Below are 16,583 nucleotides of genomic sequence, written 5' to 3' on the forward strand. Positions count from 1 at the left end.
AACAATCACAAACGTGGAATCAAACCCGGAGTCCCCGGGTGAAAGGCCACCATCTTCGGCACTGGACTATGAGGGCCAAATTTATATTTACCTAATGTTGAATAATGCTCCAATCATAAAAAAACAGTTTAAAAAAATCTGGAAAATACAAACTATTCTTCGTATGCATTCAATTCTCTGCGGCTGTTAATTTTCATATACTGTTCACAGGTATTAAATCTCAGGATAGAAAATTGGGTGCAGAGTTTTAATTCCTAATCGAAATATAATATAATACTTAGTTTTATTATTTCCAGGTTATGTCAATCTTGCTCCATGGTGATGCAGCTTTCGCCGGTCAGGGAGTGGTGTTTGAAACAATGCATTTGTCAGATCTCCCCGATTACACAACTCACGGAACCGTGCACATTGTTGCTAATAACCAAATTGGTTTCACCACTGATCCCAGGCATTCTAGGTCTTCAGCATACTGCACAGGTAATCAGTGGACACGTAATATAGCTAAAAATACCTCATAAAACTACCGATAGTATTCTCTATCTCTTTGACAGCAATCCTATTTTCATCTGGCATCAACTTCAAAATATTTTTTTTTTTAATTGGAACTGCACAGTAAACTCGTGCGCATTTCAGGCTTCAATTTGTGGAAAATTGTATGTAAGATGACTTTTACTTTGATTTTATTATTATTATTTTATAATAACCTAACAATAAACATAATTAAGTCAAAGTAGATCATTGACAATATGTTTGAATAGTCTTTTTAAATGTGGAAACTATCCAAATATAAGTTATGATATGTTAGAATGGTCCAATTGTATAAGTATGCAAATAGATATATATTTGATTTATGTTTATAGCGAATTTTATTATAATGTACATTTAATAATATTTTGTTATTATGTACAGTTTGTCATTAAAATTGAGGTAGTTTTAGATTTTAAATCAATTAACTTGTTTGTATTTCAGACGTGGCCCGAGTGGTGAACGCTCCCATCTTCCACGTGAACGGGGACAGTCCTGAAGCGGTGATGCACGTGTGCAACATTGCTGCCGAATGGCGCGCCACATTCCACAAGGATGTGGTCATCGACATTGTCTCTTACAGGCGCAATGGTCACAATGAAATTGACGAGCCCATGTTCACTCAACCCCTTATGTACAATAAAATCAGAAACACAAAGCCAGGTATATTGTCTTTATTAAATTTTATTTCTTAATAGCGATTATCTGCCCATCGACTACTTACCATTAAGTAGATTAGTTTCTCCCAGTGTGTGATCATTGGGGCTTACTTAGGGTCACTTAATTCAACAGAGTGAGTTGTGCACATTTTACATGAATACATAAGTTAAAAAAATATATATATATTTATATAATATGATGGTATGTACAACACCACTGAGATACAGTAATTTCACATTGACTACAAATGAATATTTTAAATTAGCTGAATGGTTATGTTATGTGCAGTATTGTAGGTTGCAAACCCATGGTGGACCCAGAATTTTTTTCAGCAGAAGTTCACAGTGTTCACAATGAATGTGTTGTAATTTACGAGTACGTTTAAGATTAACTGTAATATGTAGACAGTCAAAGTAGTATAAAAATAATTAAAGTTTTGAACAGAGGCCGCTAGCAATGAAAATGCACAAAAGTCTACAAATGACTACTTAACTCACTTATAATTAAAAGTATGAAGCCCCAAAGGGACATTGTTCTTTAACCCAATGCTTACGGGCCGCACAAAATTGTGTTTTTGCTAATTGCTTTTCAAATGCAAATTAACACGTTAACTACAAAATTAATTAAAAGGGCCCGTAAGCATTGGGTTAAGTTAATCTGTAGTCTTACGGCGGTGCTACAGTTCAAATTGAATAATTACTTTCTTCTAGCCTTTCCCAATAATTGTCAATAAAGTTGATTACACAAACATTTTTTATTTTTCAGTTTTGGACATCTATGCCGATCAGCTTATCAAAGAAGGAACTGTGACCGCAGAAGAAGTGAAGGACGTCAGAGATAAATATGAAAAGATTTGCGAAGACGCTTACAACCAAGCCAAATTGGAAACCCATATCAAATACAAGGACTGGCTCGATTCTCCTTGGTCTGGATTCTTCGAAGGAAAGGATCCCCTCAAAGTGAGTTATCGTTCTGTCATTCAATGAGTGTAGCATTTGTATTTAATATATTTTTTATGTTTCGGTGTTATGAGAGTAGGCTTTACATATTTTGATCTTGTTTTTCAGTCATCATCGACAGGTGTGCTAGAAGAAACCTTATTGCACATTGGCAGGCGTTTCAGCAACCCACCCCCGAATGCGGCTGAATTTGTCATCCACAAAGGTATTGGTCGTATCTTGAAGGCCCGTTTAGAAATGGTGGAATCTCGTACTGCTGACTGGGCTTTGGGAGAAGCCATGGCTTTCGGCTCACTTCTCAAAGAAGGAGTTCACGTCAGATTATCTGGACAGGATGTGGAAAGAGGAACCTTCTCACACAGGTATACACTTTATAATGAAATTATTTAATATGTTATGGTGTACGACGCAATAAATTATGTAATCCCATCTATATTTTCCTATAATGCCAAATCCTTAGCCTATTGATCAAAGATTCTTTTTTTTCTCAGACATCACGTGCTTCACCATCAAACTGTCGACAAAGCAACATACCGCCCCTTGTGCCACCTCTACCCTGACCAAGCCCCCTACACTGTCTGCAACAGCTCTCTCTCTGAATACGGTAAGCCAAAACATTAAATTTGCATCACATAAGAGGATAAGAAGAAGAATTTTTTCAACACCGTTTTTATGTTGTCAAACTTGATTTGAAAATACTTTGATTTTTGCAACAGGTGTACTCGGATTTGAATTGGGCTATTCAATGACCAACCCCAATGCATTGGTTCTGTGGGAAGCTCAGTTTGGAGACTTCAACAACACGGCTCAGTGCATCATCGATCAGTTCATCTCCAGCGGACAAGCCAAATGGGTTCGCCAGTCCGGGCTTGTCATGCTCCAGCCCCATGGCTTGGAAGGAATGGTAACATCAACTTTATCTTATCAACTGATGCTATCATTTATTATATAGTGGTGTTGAACCCGTCCCTTGAATTTTGGTCAATGGTTCAATCCTGTGGCTGGGCAAATGGCAAACAACCATTCCTTATAACTAAGGTCTGTTAATATAACCTCCTCTCGGTAGATGTTCATATGCTCCATTTAGAAGTGCCCATGGTAATTTACTCTCTTTTTTGTAGATCAGCCAAAATCTAGGAATTTTGAATTATCTTCATTACTTAAACTCCATTTTGACCACAGACAGAATAAAAATATATTTATATGGATCCCAATTATTATACCTAAGGAACAAGAAACAGATTGAATTAATGTAACATTCGCAATGCACTGATTAGAAAATGGGATAGCGTAGATGTCTATAAAATTTGTTAATTTGGACATCCATATAAATAATTTATTAAATTTTTATTTTCATGTTCAAGGGACCGGAACATTCATCTGCTCGTTTAGAAAGATTTTTACAAATGTCTGCTGATGACCCCGACTATTACCCGCCAGAAAGTGAGGAATTCGAAGGTATGAGCTTTTTTGTTCTATTTTTCCAGTAGGTATTTAGATTTATTAGAAAAACTCACTCTAAAACTACCTATGATACTTCTTCCCTTTTAAAGTAAAATAATATTATTTTAAATTGTACATATATGGTTTTCATTTCGTAGGTATGTAGTTATTTTCTATATTATTTGTTATATTCAATTAATAAGCACCAAATTTAAAAAAAAATATTTGTTGTAAGTAACATAATGTCACCAATATTATGTGGTTTATAAATCTCCAATATTTAAGACTCCAGTCAATATTCTTAAAATTATTTCACACATTTCAATATACATGGTGACTGGAACTTGGATATAATATGCAAGAGACGGCACTAGCTAAAACCAACCAGATGGACTGGAGGTCCTTTCACAATATGCTAATTTTTGAATTTTTATCTAAAAATGACCACTGGTCATATATTATTCTTTCCTTCTCGTGAAAACATTCCAATAAAAAAAAAAATACTGAATGAAGTTTCCAGGGGATGTGTAAATAGAGTCTTTTAAAATTTTTACAAAAATAAGTATGTAGAACTCTGAAAGACCACTTGCTCAATGTGTTTATTGTGCAATATGTGCAAGTGGCCTTGCTATTATCTGTCATTTGAAGTTTTTACATCTTAGTCTCGGTCACCTGTATATTAGTAAAATTTACCATGAAATTCGATAAATTCTGATAAGAATGCAAACTTGTTTATTTTTTATAATACATTATATTTATAATACATTTCAATGTGTGTGATCCAGTCCAAGGAGCCAATGGGTTGAATGGCTGACAACCATTCCTCGTAAAAAGTCTGTTAAAATAATCTTGACTCCGTGGAGGTCTATGGTATTTTACCTTTTTACTTAAATGTCTACTAAGATGGGTGCGCAGTGTTTTGTAACATTTCGATTTGTAATAATTATTGTCAACTTCCTACGCACCTGTCAAGCACTAATTAAAATTTAAAATGCTCATGGCTATTAATTCCATATTGTAAGATGGTGATTAGAATTCAATTATTTTCGGGCATCAATTTGTGTTTTAAAAATATTGACTTGGGAATTTTAAACTCTGACCGCATCCACTGTAGTTAATTATTTGTCCCACTAATGGTTATATCAAAATGCTTTTTATATTCCCGCCACGTATTATTACATATATTATATTATATTATTATAAAACCTATTCATGATAATAAAACATATCCTATTGTTTATCTTACATGATTCTAAAATTCATCTGCAAACATTGGGTTGCATTCTTTAGAGGATATCGCAGGTAAAGTTAATAATCACCAAATTTTATGCATTGTCGTCTGGTTTTAATTGGCCCTTCTACTAAATGTGACTGTTTTGTATTCTATAATTATAATACTCTTTCGCCTTCACTGACTCCTGCCTTTAAATATGAATGCCTAATATTTTCTGTTATAAAAAATAATTATTATGCATACATAACATACATGAAATTTACTTCAAAAAATTTTATATTTGACTTTGGAAACAAATCTGATTGTAATGAAGCATAAAGATCCTATATACATGCTCCGTGTTGTATACTGTCTGTCTGGCCTGTGTAATATTCAATTTAAATATCGTCGTGGTAAATGCAATAGGTCGTATGTCAAAAAAATCTCAAAACTGTTTTATTGCGCCATAGTGATCAGCTCAGTCATCTACACGACCTCGAATAGCTCTTATGTCGTTGAACCAATAAGAAGTCGACTATTTCAACACTTGCAAAAAGACGAATCGACACGTCATTGATATTGGTCAAGCCAAACAGTTGTATGTCAAACCTCATCATGACAGTAATGTTTTTGTTTGTTTCTATTCCTCGTTCTTGACGTTATATTCAAGAATTCATCAAATAATTCGATGTAAGTAATTTTCTAACCACTGTTTTATTTAAATCTACTTTATAATTACATTACTGTTGTTAATTTTAGTAAATTTTTCAAGATTCTTTCTAGAGATACTAACCTTACTTTTTGTCTCATTTATTTATTATTGCCAAAGTAATTATTTGTTCAAGATCGACAGTTTTAATAAGACACTGTTTATTTAGAGTAAAAATTAGTTATATAATAATGCAATTATTATTAATTAAATAGAAATTTGGTACACGAATCTTTGACATAGAACCTTTTGCATCAGGGAATTCCGAGCATCGGTTTTGACATACGATCAATTGCATCTGTTCCAGATTACCAAAAAGCTATCAAAATGATTAATGGAAGTCGTGGGCGGTACTTGGTATCTTTAGCAGTCAGCAAAATTACTTCATCTAAGAATAACGGTAAGAATAAATAAGTTTATCTCGTCATAAAACAATACGGTGTGGAGTGGAGATGACATTTTGCTGAGGAGCATGAACGATTATCAAATTTAAAAATCATTATTTTCTTCAGGACCTCAAGTAACCTGTGGAGTCGTAGGAACCACTGACGATGTGGCGTTACAAGTTGAACCTGGGAATGCGGCGGAAATTGAACTCTTAAAGCATCCATTAGAAGAAATTTTTCAAAATATTGGCTCAGAAATAGAACTCGATTTTGCTGAAGTTAATAATACTTTGACTGTTGAAACTCCAATTTTAGAACAAGCAGAATCATTGTTGAAGCAACCTTCGGACATAGAGATAGCAGAGAACACTGTATCAACACAATCAGCCCTGAGACAAAATATAAATTATGATATGACGATGGCTGAACATCTAAGTGGCCCTGAACATTCACTATCTGACAGCAGTAGTGACTCTGAAGATCTGTATCAACCTGAAGCTAATCAATCAAGCTCATCAGAAGATTTAGAGGAGTTTGCTATGCAGTCTGACACCCATGGTGATGAACCTAATGAGCAAGTCAATCAAAGAAAACGAAAAGGGCAAAGCATTAATTGTAAACTGTGGAAGAGGCAAAAAAACTCTCAACTGCGATTGCTAGGCAAGTCTTATGTGGGTTTTGAGAAGAGTGAAGAGTCCGGCAAGTATAGACAAACGTCTAAAAAAAAATCTAAGACCATAGGTCCACGTTGTGGTGGGCATAATGTGCGTCCTCAAAAGGGTGGGCCAAAAACAGCCTTTAAGTGCGATACAATTAGTGATAAACAACGCACCGTGATATTCACAAATTTTTGGAAAAAAACAAGTTGGGATTCCAAAAAAACATTTGTCACCGAAAACGTTTTGCAAACCACCCCAAAATACAGAAGAATCGCCAGTGAAAACTCAAGAAGAAAACAAAGCTTTCGCTTTTATTTTACAGCAAAAAATGAAGAAACTGAAGAAATAACTGAAAATATAATTAAAAAACAAGTTTGCAAAAAATTTTTTTTAAACACTTTAAGTATAGGGGAAAAATGCTTAAAATTATGGACCTCGAAGGTTGAAGAGCCGCAGTCATCTGAAACGAATTTAAATAACCAGAAAGATGCAACACTAACTATTTCAGAAGAGTTAGAGACCTGGTTTAACTCTCTGCCAAAAGTTGAATCGCACTATTGTCGATCCTCTTCAAGTAAGTTATACCTGGAGCCAATTTTTTACAGTTTTCGAGACATGCATCGCTTATATCTAGAAAAATGTGCTTCTGAAAATAAAAGAAAAGTATCATGGGGTACATTTCAAAATACTTATAAAAAATTGAATCTAGACATTTACACGCCAAAAAAAGATCAGTGCAATGAGTGCACTTTGCACAAAAACGGGACACTCGACGAAGAAAGTTTTCAGAAACACATTAAAAAAAAGAACGATGCTAATGCGGAAAAAGAGTCTGATAAATCCTTAGCTCTGAAAAATGAAAACATCAGATGTTACACAGTCGATTTGCAAGCTGTTCTTCTTTCGCCTCGTTTAAATGCTTCAGCAAATTATTATAAAACAAAATTAAAAGTACACAACCAAGTCTATTATAACCAAGCCACGAAGGACGTCTCGTGTTATGTATGGCATGAGGGAGCTGGGGGGCTTGAAAGTGACGTCTTTTGCACTATAGCTACTAAATTTATCTTGAAGGAAATCGGCCATCTGGTACCGCAAAAAGTTATAATATGGAGCGATGGTTGTGCGTATCAAAATAGGAATGTAAAATTATCAAACGCACTACTCGACATCAGTATGAAGAATAATCTTATCATAGAACACAAATATCTGGAAGTAGGGCATACACACATGGAGGTTGACAGCGTCCATTCAACAATCGAAACGAAGCTGAGAAATCGAAAACAAATTTTCGTCCCTGCCGACTACATGGCTATCATTGAAAGTGCAAGAGTAAAGAAACCATACAAAACACTTTATCTCAGCCATGACGATTTTCAACAATTCAGCACAGACTACTACAGCAGTATTCGGCCTGGAAAGAAAACTGGCGACCCATGTGTAAACGATGTCGTTGCATACCAGTATACTCCAGAAGGTTTAATAAACTTTAAATTGGACTTCGGCCATACATGGAAACCACTTCCAACACGAGCGCGAGTTTCAATCGCAAGCAGTGAACGATTAAAATTATACAATGGGCCTTGCCCTATTGAGGAGAGTAAATACCAACACTTGCAGGTACTAAAACTATTAATTCCAGAGGACTACAGAGATTTTTACACCAGACTACCGTTTAAATAAAAAAAATACTTTTTTATAAAAAAAATTAAGTATTCTTTTAAAACTGCTATTTTTACTTTTAAGTAGGTATTTACCTGCTCTGTTTTAATGCTTTTTTAAAAAATATTTTATGTATTGTATTTTAACTTTAATCTTTTCTTTTAAAAATTGTAATTGTTTTTAAAAGTACCTAATTAAACAGATCTCCAATTTATAATAAATCTACTTTTTCATTAGTCTAAGCTTACTTTTTAAGCGTTTATGTACAAGTGTATAACAATATGTATATTAATATAATATAATCTGTATAATATTATATTCGTTTCATTATAAATACCAAATTTTAGTGAATTAAATATAGGTATGTATACATAAAAATTGGACTTATGTCAACAAAAGTGGCCAACATTGATGAGCAAATAGTCGTATGTCAACCTAACTTTCTAAATATTCATCTTACGTAAAAATGTTGATAACCATCTTAACAGGGAACAAATTTAACCAAGAAAATAAATTTGTGAAAAAAATCGGTGAAATGGGGTTAAGATGGGATAGTTTTTTGTCTCTCCTGAAAAGTTTGGTATTTTTGACATACAACCTATTGCATTTACCACGACGATATACACCGGTAGGATGGCAATGATACAATGCTGTGATGTGTATATATATATATTATGTATTGTTGTTAAAACTACACGCATGACTGCAATACTACACTGACATGTGATTTTTCATTGGCTGACTGTCTTATCGCCTGACATTCGATTTTATTAAGTGAATGATTACTGTACACTTATGTGTACACAGTTTACTATGTCAAGATGAATGCACTACATATTTTATATACAAGGCATACAATAAATACATTCTATGTATTATAATACTGTTCTTGCTACGCCTAATTAATATGTATAAATTTACTGTTTGGCTAAAACTAATTCTTAATAATTTTTATATAACTTTATCTTTCAAGGTTTGTATTACATGAATGATATTACAAATTTAATTGTATTAAAATATCTATAAATTTTCCAATTATGTGATTCCAACAAACCTTGTCTTTTTCTGACACTACATATTTTAATAAAATTGCCAGTATAGTAAAAGAGTTAAAAGTGCTGAGGATTAAATGAGTACAGGTGACATATAATTAAATAATGAGTGTGTAACATCTGATAGAGAGGAATCCGGAAGTTCCTTCACTATACACGTCCGGAAATTAGTTCACATGGAGTTCGCTGTATCATAGTTGACTGTGAGCAGTTGTGTCAGAAATAGATGGCCATATAGTATTGAGATCAAATTCATGTCTAAATAAAACAATAAAACCCACTGGAATACAAGGGAAAGACAGAAGAAAATAGGTAAATAAGTTAATTAGAAGTAAAATCATATTGTATAAAATTCTGGTAGGTGCTCGTAAGTATTAAGTCTTATCTATCAATATCAATTTGATGTTCTTATTGAATCTAATAAAATTGGATCATTACTGTCTGAAATGCTCCACAAACAATGTGTAATTTTTTGATCTCAATGTTATACGGTCATCTCTTTCCGGTATTACCAGTGATGGTGAACTGTGATACGGTGAAATGCAATACATACAATTTACATGTAACCTTCACTATAATTTTGGGAGGCTTATTTTTTTTAATAAAATAGATGGTTATTTCATTAGCAATTAAAAACTTTAGAGAACATTCTCGAAAGGCAGCCAAGATCCATATCAGATTGTAGAGCCAGTGAATATTGTTGACGCTTTATTTAGATTTGTTTATGTGTTGTGGTTCTCAATCGGTAAATTCGAGCATACGTTAGAATGTTATAATAATTTTATTGTCCCTCTCTATACTATAAAGTTTCGGTGTAGGCCATCAAAATTATTTTTCAACTTTCGAACATATCCCATTGACATGGTGTATAAATTATCATTATTTTCATTACAACTGTCACTTACTTCCTTCAAACACTAAAAACATTACATACCTACTTAATTAAGAAATATCAAAATTTTTAGTGGAATAGTTTTATTTAATAAATAACCTTTTTCACAAAATTTGGAAAACAGTTATGTTGAATTTATGATTGCATATTCAACTATGAGGTCCTCGATCACTGCTGCACTCGTATTAGTTCAAGCCTCGGCACCATTAATTAATATAATTAAATTCCAAAATATTATCATATTTTGTTTTTTTTTCTACGTGCCGAAGTCCTAATAATATGAATATTTTTCAGTGAGGCAACTCCACGATGCAAATTGGATAGTGGCAAATTGCACGACCCCTGCCAATTACTTCCACATTTTGCGCAGACAAATCTTGTTGCCATTCCGCAAACCACTCGTTCTCATGACCCCCAAATCTCTGCTGAGGCATCCCGAAGCCCGATCCTCCTTCGACCTCATGAAGGAAGGAACAAACTTCTTGAGGCGAGATTAAATTTCTTTTTACATATTATAATATATTTTGTTTTATTATGTCTTGAATGTTTGACACTGTACCGTTTTTTGAATCATCAAGTGCACAAAGTGTAATATGAGTGATATATATTTAACTTATTATACTATTCTATTTGAGTAATTTCTTGCGTACCGGGTTTTGCTTTTTGGCATCTTCAGGCACTATGTGCACTCAATTTGTCAGTGTGTATTTACCATTGGTGAGTGCGCGTAGTGCCTCAAGATGCCGAAAGGTGAAACCCAGGTAGCAGAAATAGTTCAAATGGAATACAAAACTTAAATCAATTAGAATTTAAATTCAAATTCCATCAAGTGCCCTCGATTGATAGTAATAATTAATAATCTATCTTTACAATATCTCCCAAATCCACCTTGGATTAATTTTGCCAAACATGATTTTTTATGTTTGGAAAGAACTCAACCCTTTTAAATATAATTTCGTAATAGAGATTTGGCCTATATATCTAATAGGAAAAATATTAAATAAATAAATATCTCATATAATATTATTCCTCCATGGACGTGGACATGGCAAAAATACCTTTTTTCATATATCTGAAGATAGTAAATATTGGTAATAGGTAAGATTTGATCATTTGTGAGATATTGAGAGGAATTGGAAAAAGATAAAAGAAATACGGCTAATAAAATAAATGCAATTTAACCCATTTCAGAATTATTCCTGATGATGGACCCGCTTCCCAGAATCCCAGCGGAGTGAAGAAAATTATTTTCTGCACAGGAAAAGTGTTCTACGACCTGCGCAAAGCCCGCGCCGCCAAAGGACTGGATGACCAGATCGCCATCTTGAGGATGGAACAGATCAGTCCCTTCCCCTACGACTTGGTCAAGAAGGAATGCGAGAAATACCAAAATGCTCAGATTGTCTGGGGACAAGAGGAGCACAAGAACCAAGGAGCCTGGTCTTACATCCAACCGCGATTCAAGACATGCTTGAATGGACAGAGGGATATCAGGTAATAATAGCTCATTATCCGTGGCATTTAGAAAATAATATTTAGGTATTATTTTTAAATAGATTTTGAGTTACATAACAATAATAACATATTATGTTAAGTGACAAAGAGACTTATCAAATAATTCAACAGATAAAACATGGTTCAATAACGTATCTAATAAAAACACTTTCTTGTTTATGTCAGCGGAATGCCAATTTACTTATGTTTGGTGTCTCCTGTAAAATATAGAAAAATTAGATACATTTCTTTGATATATAAAAAATGTTCTAAAATCCAAATATTTTGCGATCCTAATACTACAAGGTTCTATGCCGGCTTTCACATCAGAACTCACCTTATTAGCAACATGTCGATGTGACGTCACCGTTATTCACAAAACACATGTTGTCAATTGGAGCTCCGCAGATTGTTCGCATACGACTCTTTGTTTGAAAAAAACATCTCGCTGTTGCAAATCAACAAGTCGCATGCGGCTCAACTTATTTGTCGAGATCGGCTCTGCCGATTTGAGCTAGCCTGCACACTTGCGCAAACAGCTCTCATCAGCCATTTTATCTAGTCGTCAGGATGCACTGTGCATCGATATATGCCTAATTGATGGATGAATCCAATATTTTCGCCTTCTACTTAAATTTCTGCAGTACCAATACATAATAATCGCTGTTTCCGTGTCTGATGGCACATTTGCGTAATGGCATTTGTTGTCTAGCCAGAGTATATTTTGACGTTTCGAGAGATTACAAAAAAGTGTCGCTAGGTAGATATGCGAGGTTGTGACATGCAACACTGGGTCGTCGGTCTCGGAAGGTTTGATTTATGGCTGTACGGCACACGAGGCGAGTTCTGATGTGAGAGCCGGCTAAATGTTTATTTTTGACATAATAACCTAACAATGAAGTAGTATTCTAAGCAGCCCCATTGTTACTTTTGTTTCACCAAAAATAAACACTCAGAACCATGTAGTTCTGCACTCTATGTTGTTACTGTCCTTGATCAATAAAATTCTTCAAATCAATGAAATCTTTCACCCTCAATTCAATACAAATGAATAAAATAGGTAGGATTCTGAATTTACCAGATTTTTATACAAACATTCGAACTGTTGCATATTGTATAAAAATTATTACTTAATGGTTTTTACTTCAAATTTTCAGTAATTCTGTAAAACCTGATGAAGGAAATTGGTTGTCATCCATATTCAAATGGTCAAATTCTAATAAAAATGCGCCAAAACCGACAGAGGATGAAATCGTAACAGATAATAAACCTCATGTCAGAGAAGTTAGGTGAGGGACGGTCATTATGCAGTTGTTATGTTGTTTTTGTTATTATGTTGCGCTTATGTTTTCTTTTATTATTATTTGCTTAGTTATAATCAAATAACTCAAATATTTCATTACTAAGATGAACGTTGAATGACAAATTATCATCGTATAAATAGAAATAAATCTTGACCAATTTAATTTTTTTGAAAAATTTCGATTCCTGTAAATTTTCTTGTCTTTATTAAATTTTTCTCTTCACTCTAATTTATATAACTTATGTCAGTAATAAAGGCACAATCATTATATATTTTTTTATATTTATATATATTATACATAACTGCAATTTAATATTAACTGCATAACTTACTGTCCTTCACATTACTTTAAAATATCTATATATTATGTCACCTCTGAGTGTTACTGTTATAACTTACATTGAACTGAACTGAACTGAACATTGAACATCTGACCGTCATATTTTTAAAATTCAGTCTCAGAAAGTTTCAAAAAATCCATTCATTATTATGGTTTTACCATGGTTTTATATTACTATTCCACTGATTAAACATTTGTATTAGCTGCCATTATTACTGAATAAAACTTTTTTTTATAATATAATTATAAAAGATCTAAAGTGGCATCAAATTATTATTTATTGTTTTATAATAAATTGTTTATTTTTTTAAAAACTCTACAGTCATTGTCAAGTCAAGTACCTACTTATCATGCTTGAATTAATTTCTTAATGTGTTTATCATTAATAAGATTACACATTCATTCATACCATCTAACAGTGGCGAAGGGTGGAGGTAAGCTGTGCACACTAAACTTTGTCAGACATACTTATTTATTTTATTGAACTAAGAATACAAATTGCAGATGGTGTTGGTTAGTTTTTAAAATTCAATTAAACCCTGCCTAAACCAAACAATATGTAATAGATAAAAGATAAAAGTATTCTTTTGTCTATAAAATATCTGAAGCCATAAACCATAATTTTAGATAGAAGAATATTTTTGATCTTTATGGCAGGGTTTAATTGAATCTTAAAAACTAACCAACATGTGCAATTTGTATTCTTAGTTCAATGAAAACAGATACGTATGACTGATAAAGTTTAGTGAGCACTAATTTATTTTGGATCTCCACTTTGTCACTGCCATCTAATATTGAATATAGTCTAATAATTAATTTGCCAAATTACATTCAATGTAACGTCGATATAACAGGCTAATGCGGGCAACGGGGTGTTCGTTAATGCAGAATAGAATGTCTATTGTATAAAAAAGAAGGTTTTTCTATTTATTCATCTTCGGATGATATATCCAGACAGATCTGTTGTGGCGTATCATTAATGTTCTCTGTTGAGGTGCTTGCTTTCAATAATCCTGCTTTGAAAAAGTCTAGTTTTTATTATAATTAACTGTAATATTATAATTAAAGCTGAATTTTATTATCTGATATTTAATACATAAATCTTATCTGTTATATCGAGGTTTTACTGTATGTATGCATTACTAATGCCAAAAAATATAAACAGATATTAATGGAAACATTGTTATTCCTAAAATTCGTTGTATTTTATCAACATTAATTCTAATATATCTCATTTTGTCTTTTAATTACCGTAATTATACATGTTATAATTATGTGTAACTTTATTTTTAATTAATGTACTATGTAACCATAAAGCCATCCACAGAAAAAAGTTGGTAGCAACATAAAATATTTATTATGTTTATCACAATTTATTTTCCTATAAATTATTATGATGGTTTGAGCTAACACAGTTTCACAAGCTTAGTTGTACGCACATACTAAATGCTAAAATTATTTATGCATTGCAAAAATTTAACAATACAGGAAAACTTTTTCTGTGGTAAATAATTATTACAAAAAATGTCATCAATGAACCATGATGCGTGGATGGTTTTATTTTGTCATTCTAATTTTCTGCAGCCATATAAATATATTAATTTTATGAAAAAGGTTTAGGTGAAAATCTTTATTAATTTTGTTGTATTTCAGCTACATTGGCAGAGTGGCAGCCGCATCTCCAGCCACAGGTTCGAAGGCGGCCCATCTTAAAGAGTTGCACAATCTGCTGGATGAGTCGACGGCTTTGTAAAACTCTTAAATTTCAACGATTCACTGTCGTTATAGCTAATTGTATTGTCCCCGTCAAATCTCGCCCGTACATACGACCGCCTTATTTATTTTAATGTATAATTTCATTGTAGGTACCGATAGTTCATTTTACTTTTACCTCACGATTACAAAGAAATTACCATCATCTGATTTATTTATTTCATTTTAGGCTTAACATTTTTTCGTCATTAGAAGAAACTGGTTTTCTTTCACTGACAAGTTTTTGTCACAATGTTTTATTTCATCTTTCCTCCAGATTTTATGTTTCAAAATGTTTCACCTATACTGAAATGATATTGTATTATTTAAATTTGTATCATAATACTTTGTAGTTAAAGAATTAAGACCCGCTTCTATAGTTTCTAGATATTTATATTAGTTAGGGAAAATATGAGTATTGATGAGATTTATAATAAATGCACATTAGTAAATATGAAATTTGTTATTTTGAAATTCTTTATTCTGAGGACGCGTACCGGAGATGTGATCGATTCACGGTGTTATATTTTATTCTTGCTCTTTTATAGCATTTCCCATTATAAATCTCAAATTAAATTTAACCTTCGTGTTTAAAGGGATTTCTCTTATTTTTATGAATGTACATATACATAATATAAAAAATATTATTTTGTCTATAAAAATGTTAAGAATTACTTAAAAGATATAATACATTGAAAATTGAAGTTGTGATTTTTAAATTTTATCTGAGTCTAAAGACATTTTTTTTCGATGCACTTTTTGTTTTCTTTTATAGTCAGGCATAGTTTGTTTGGTTTTGTATTGATTAGAGAAAAACCTGATCGAATTCAGCTTGCTGCCGAACTATAGAAAACTGAATGATTGGACGTAAAAAGTGTCCATGACTGTGATAATAACTACTTAAATTCAAAATTGTAACCATCAAATCGAACAATTAAACGATTCTACTAAACATCACCATTATTGTTTTATTTACTGTCTGATTTCCAATGATTATTCTCCTTAGCCGGCTCGCACATCACAACTCGCCTCGTGTGCCTAACCGCCATAAATCAAAGCTTCCGAGAACGGGCAGGCGGTGTTCCTTGATAAAACCTCGCACATCTGCCTAGCGATATCGACATTCGCCGCATCGGAGAGTCTCTCGTCTGCCATTTTTATTGTGTTGATTGTATGAACAAACGTCAAAAGCGGTGACCAGCGATGAGCGAGCAATGACAGTGTAGACAGAGATAGAGACAGAAATGGCCGATGGCCGCGGGCTGTGCGCTTGCGCGGAGTCGACTTTTTTTAGATACAACATGCAGGCTGTAGCAGAATGCGACATGTTGCATGCAGGATCGTCGCAGCGTCGAGTTGCATCGGCCAATCTGCGAAGCTCCATTTGATAACGTTTGTTTCTTGGTTTACGATGACGTCACATCGACGAATTCGTCGTAAGACGCATGCGGCGAGTTCTGATGTGCGAGCCCTCATAGTCTAGCAAAATTTTGCCATTTTTGAAAAGTCAGTATTAAATGATCATTTATTATTT

At 33.2% G+C, this 16,583-nt stretch overlaps 2 protein-coding genes across 13 annotated transcripts in view; both read left to right on the forward strand.

Annotated features, from left to right (window-relative positions):
- Positions 1–16,006, forward strand: part of Ogdh (oxoglutarate dehydrogenase Nc73EF) — a 34,755-nt gene extending 18,749 nt beyond the window's left edge. For 4 of the 11 annotated variants that reach the window (XM_085952901.1, XM_085952903.1, XM_085952900.1 and 1 more), the window contains 12 exons: positions 297–477; positions 970–1,188; positions 1,951–2,144; positions 2,253–2,506; positions 2,636–2,748; positions 2,861–3,048; positions 3,509–3,602; positions 4,878–4,889; positions 10,455–10,647; positions 11,352–11,654; positions 12,812–12,943; positions 14,951–16,006. In XM_085952901.1, coding sequence (XP_085809027.1) covers positions 297–477; positions 970–1,188; positions 1,951–2,144; positions 2,253–2,506; positions 2,636–2,748; positions 2,861–3,048; positions 3,509–3,602; positions 4,878–4,889; positions 10,455–10,647; positions 11,352–11,654; positions 12,812–12,943; positions 14,951–15,050 — 1,983 coding nt within the window. In that variant the 3' untranslated portion in view covers positions 15,051–16,006. The remainder of the gene's footprint in view (positions 1–296; positions 478–969; positions 1,189–1,950; positions 2,145–2,252; positions 2,507–2,635; positions 2,749–2,860; positions 3,049–3,508; positions 3,603–4,877; positions 4,890–10,454; positions 10,648–11,351; positions 11,655–12,811; positions 12,944–14,950) is intronic. The other 7 variants (XM_085952904.1, XM_085952902.1, XM_085952906.1 and 4 more) reach the window with 3 other exon arrangements.
- LOC147068102 (uncharacterized) lies at positions 5,225–8,369 on the forward strand. Of its 2 annotated transcripts, XM_085952912.1 has the most exons (3): positions 5,225–5,490; positions 5,817–5,909; positions 6,022–8,369. In XM_085952912.1, the coding sequence occupies exons 2-3, from the start codon at positions 5,837–5,839 to the stop codon at positions 8,235–8,237; spliced, it is 2,289 nt and encodes a 762-aa protein (XP_085809038.1). In that variant the 5' UTR covers positions 5,225–5,490; positions 5,817–5,836; the 3' UTR covers positions 8,238–8,369. The 2 variants fall into 2 exon arrangements, with proteins under 2 accessions (XP_085809038.1, XP_085809037.1); XM_085952911.1 differs by lacking the exon at positions 5,225–5,490 and having other exon boundaries at positions 5,700–5,909.
- Positions 16,007–16,583: the final 577 nt, after the last annotated feature.

This window comes from Rhyacophila brunnea, unplaced genomic scaffold (genome assembly GCF_057557595.1).
Source record: "Rhyacophila brunnea isolate RB1 unplaced genomic scaffold, BYU_Rbru_1.0 scaffold_3, whole genome shotgun sequence".
NCBI lineage: Eukaryota > Metazoa > Arthropoda > Insecta > Trichoptera > Rhyacophilidae > Rhyacophila > Rhyacophila brunnea.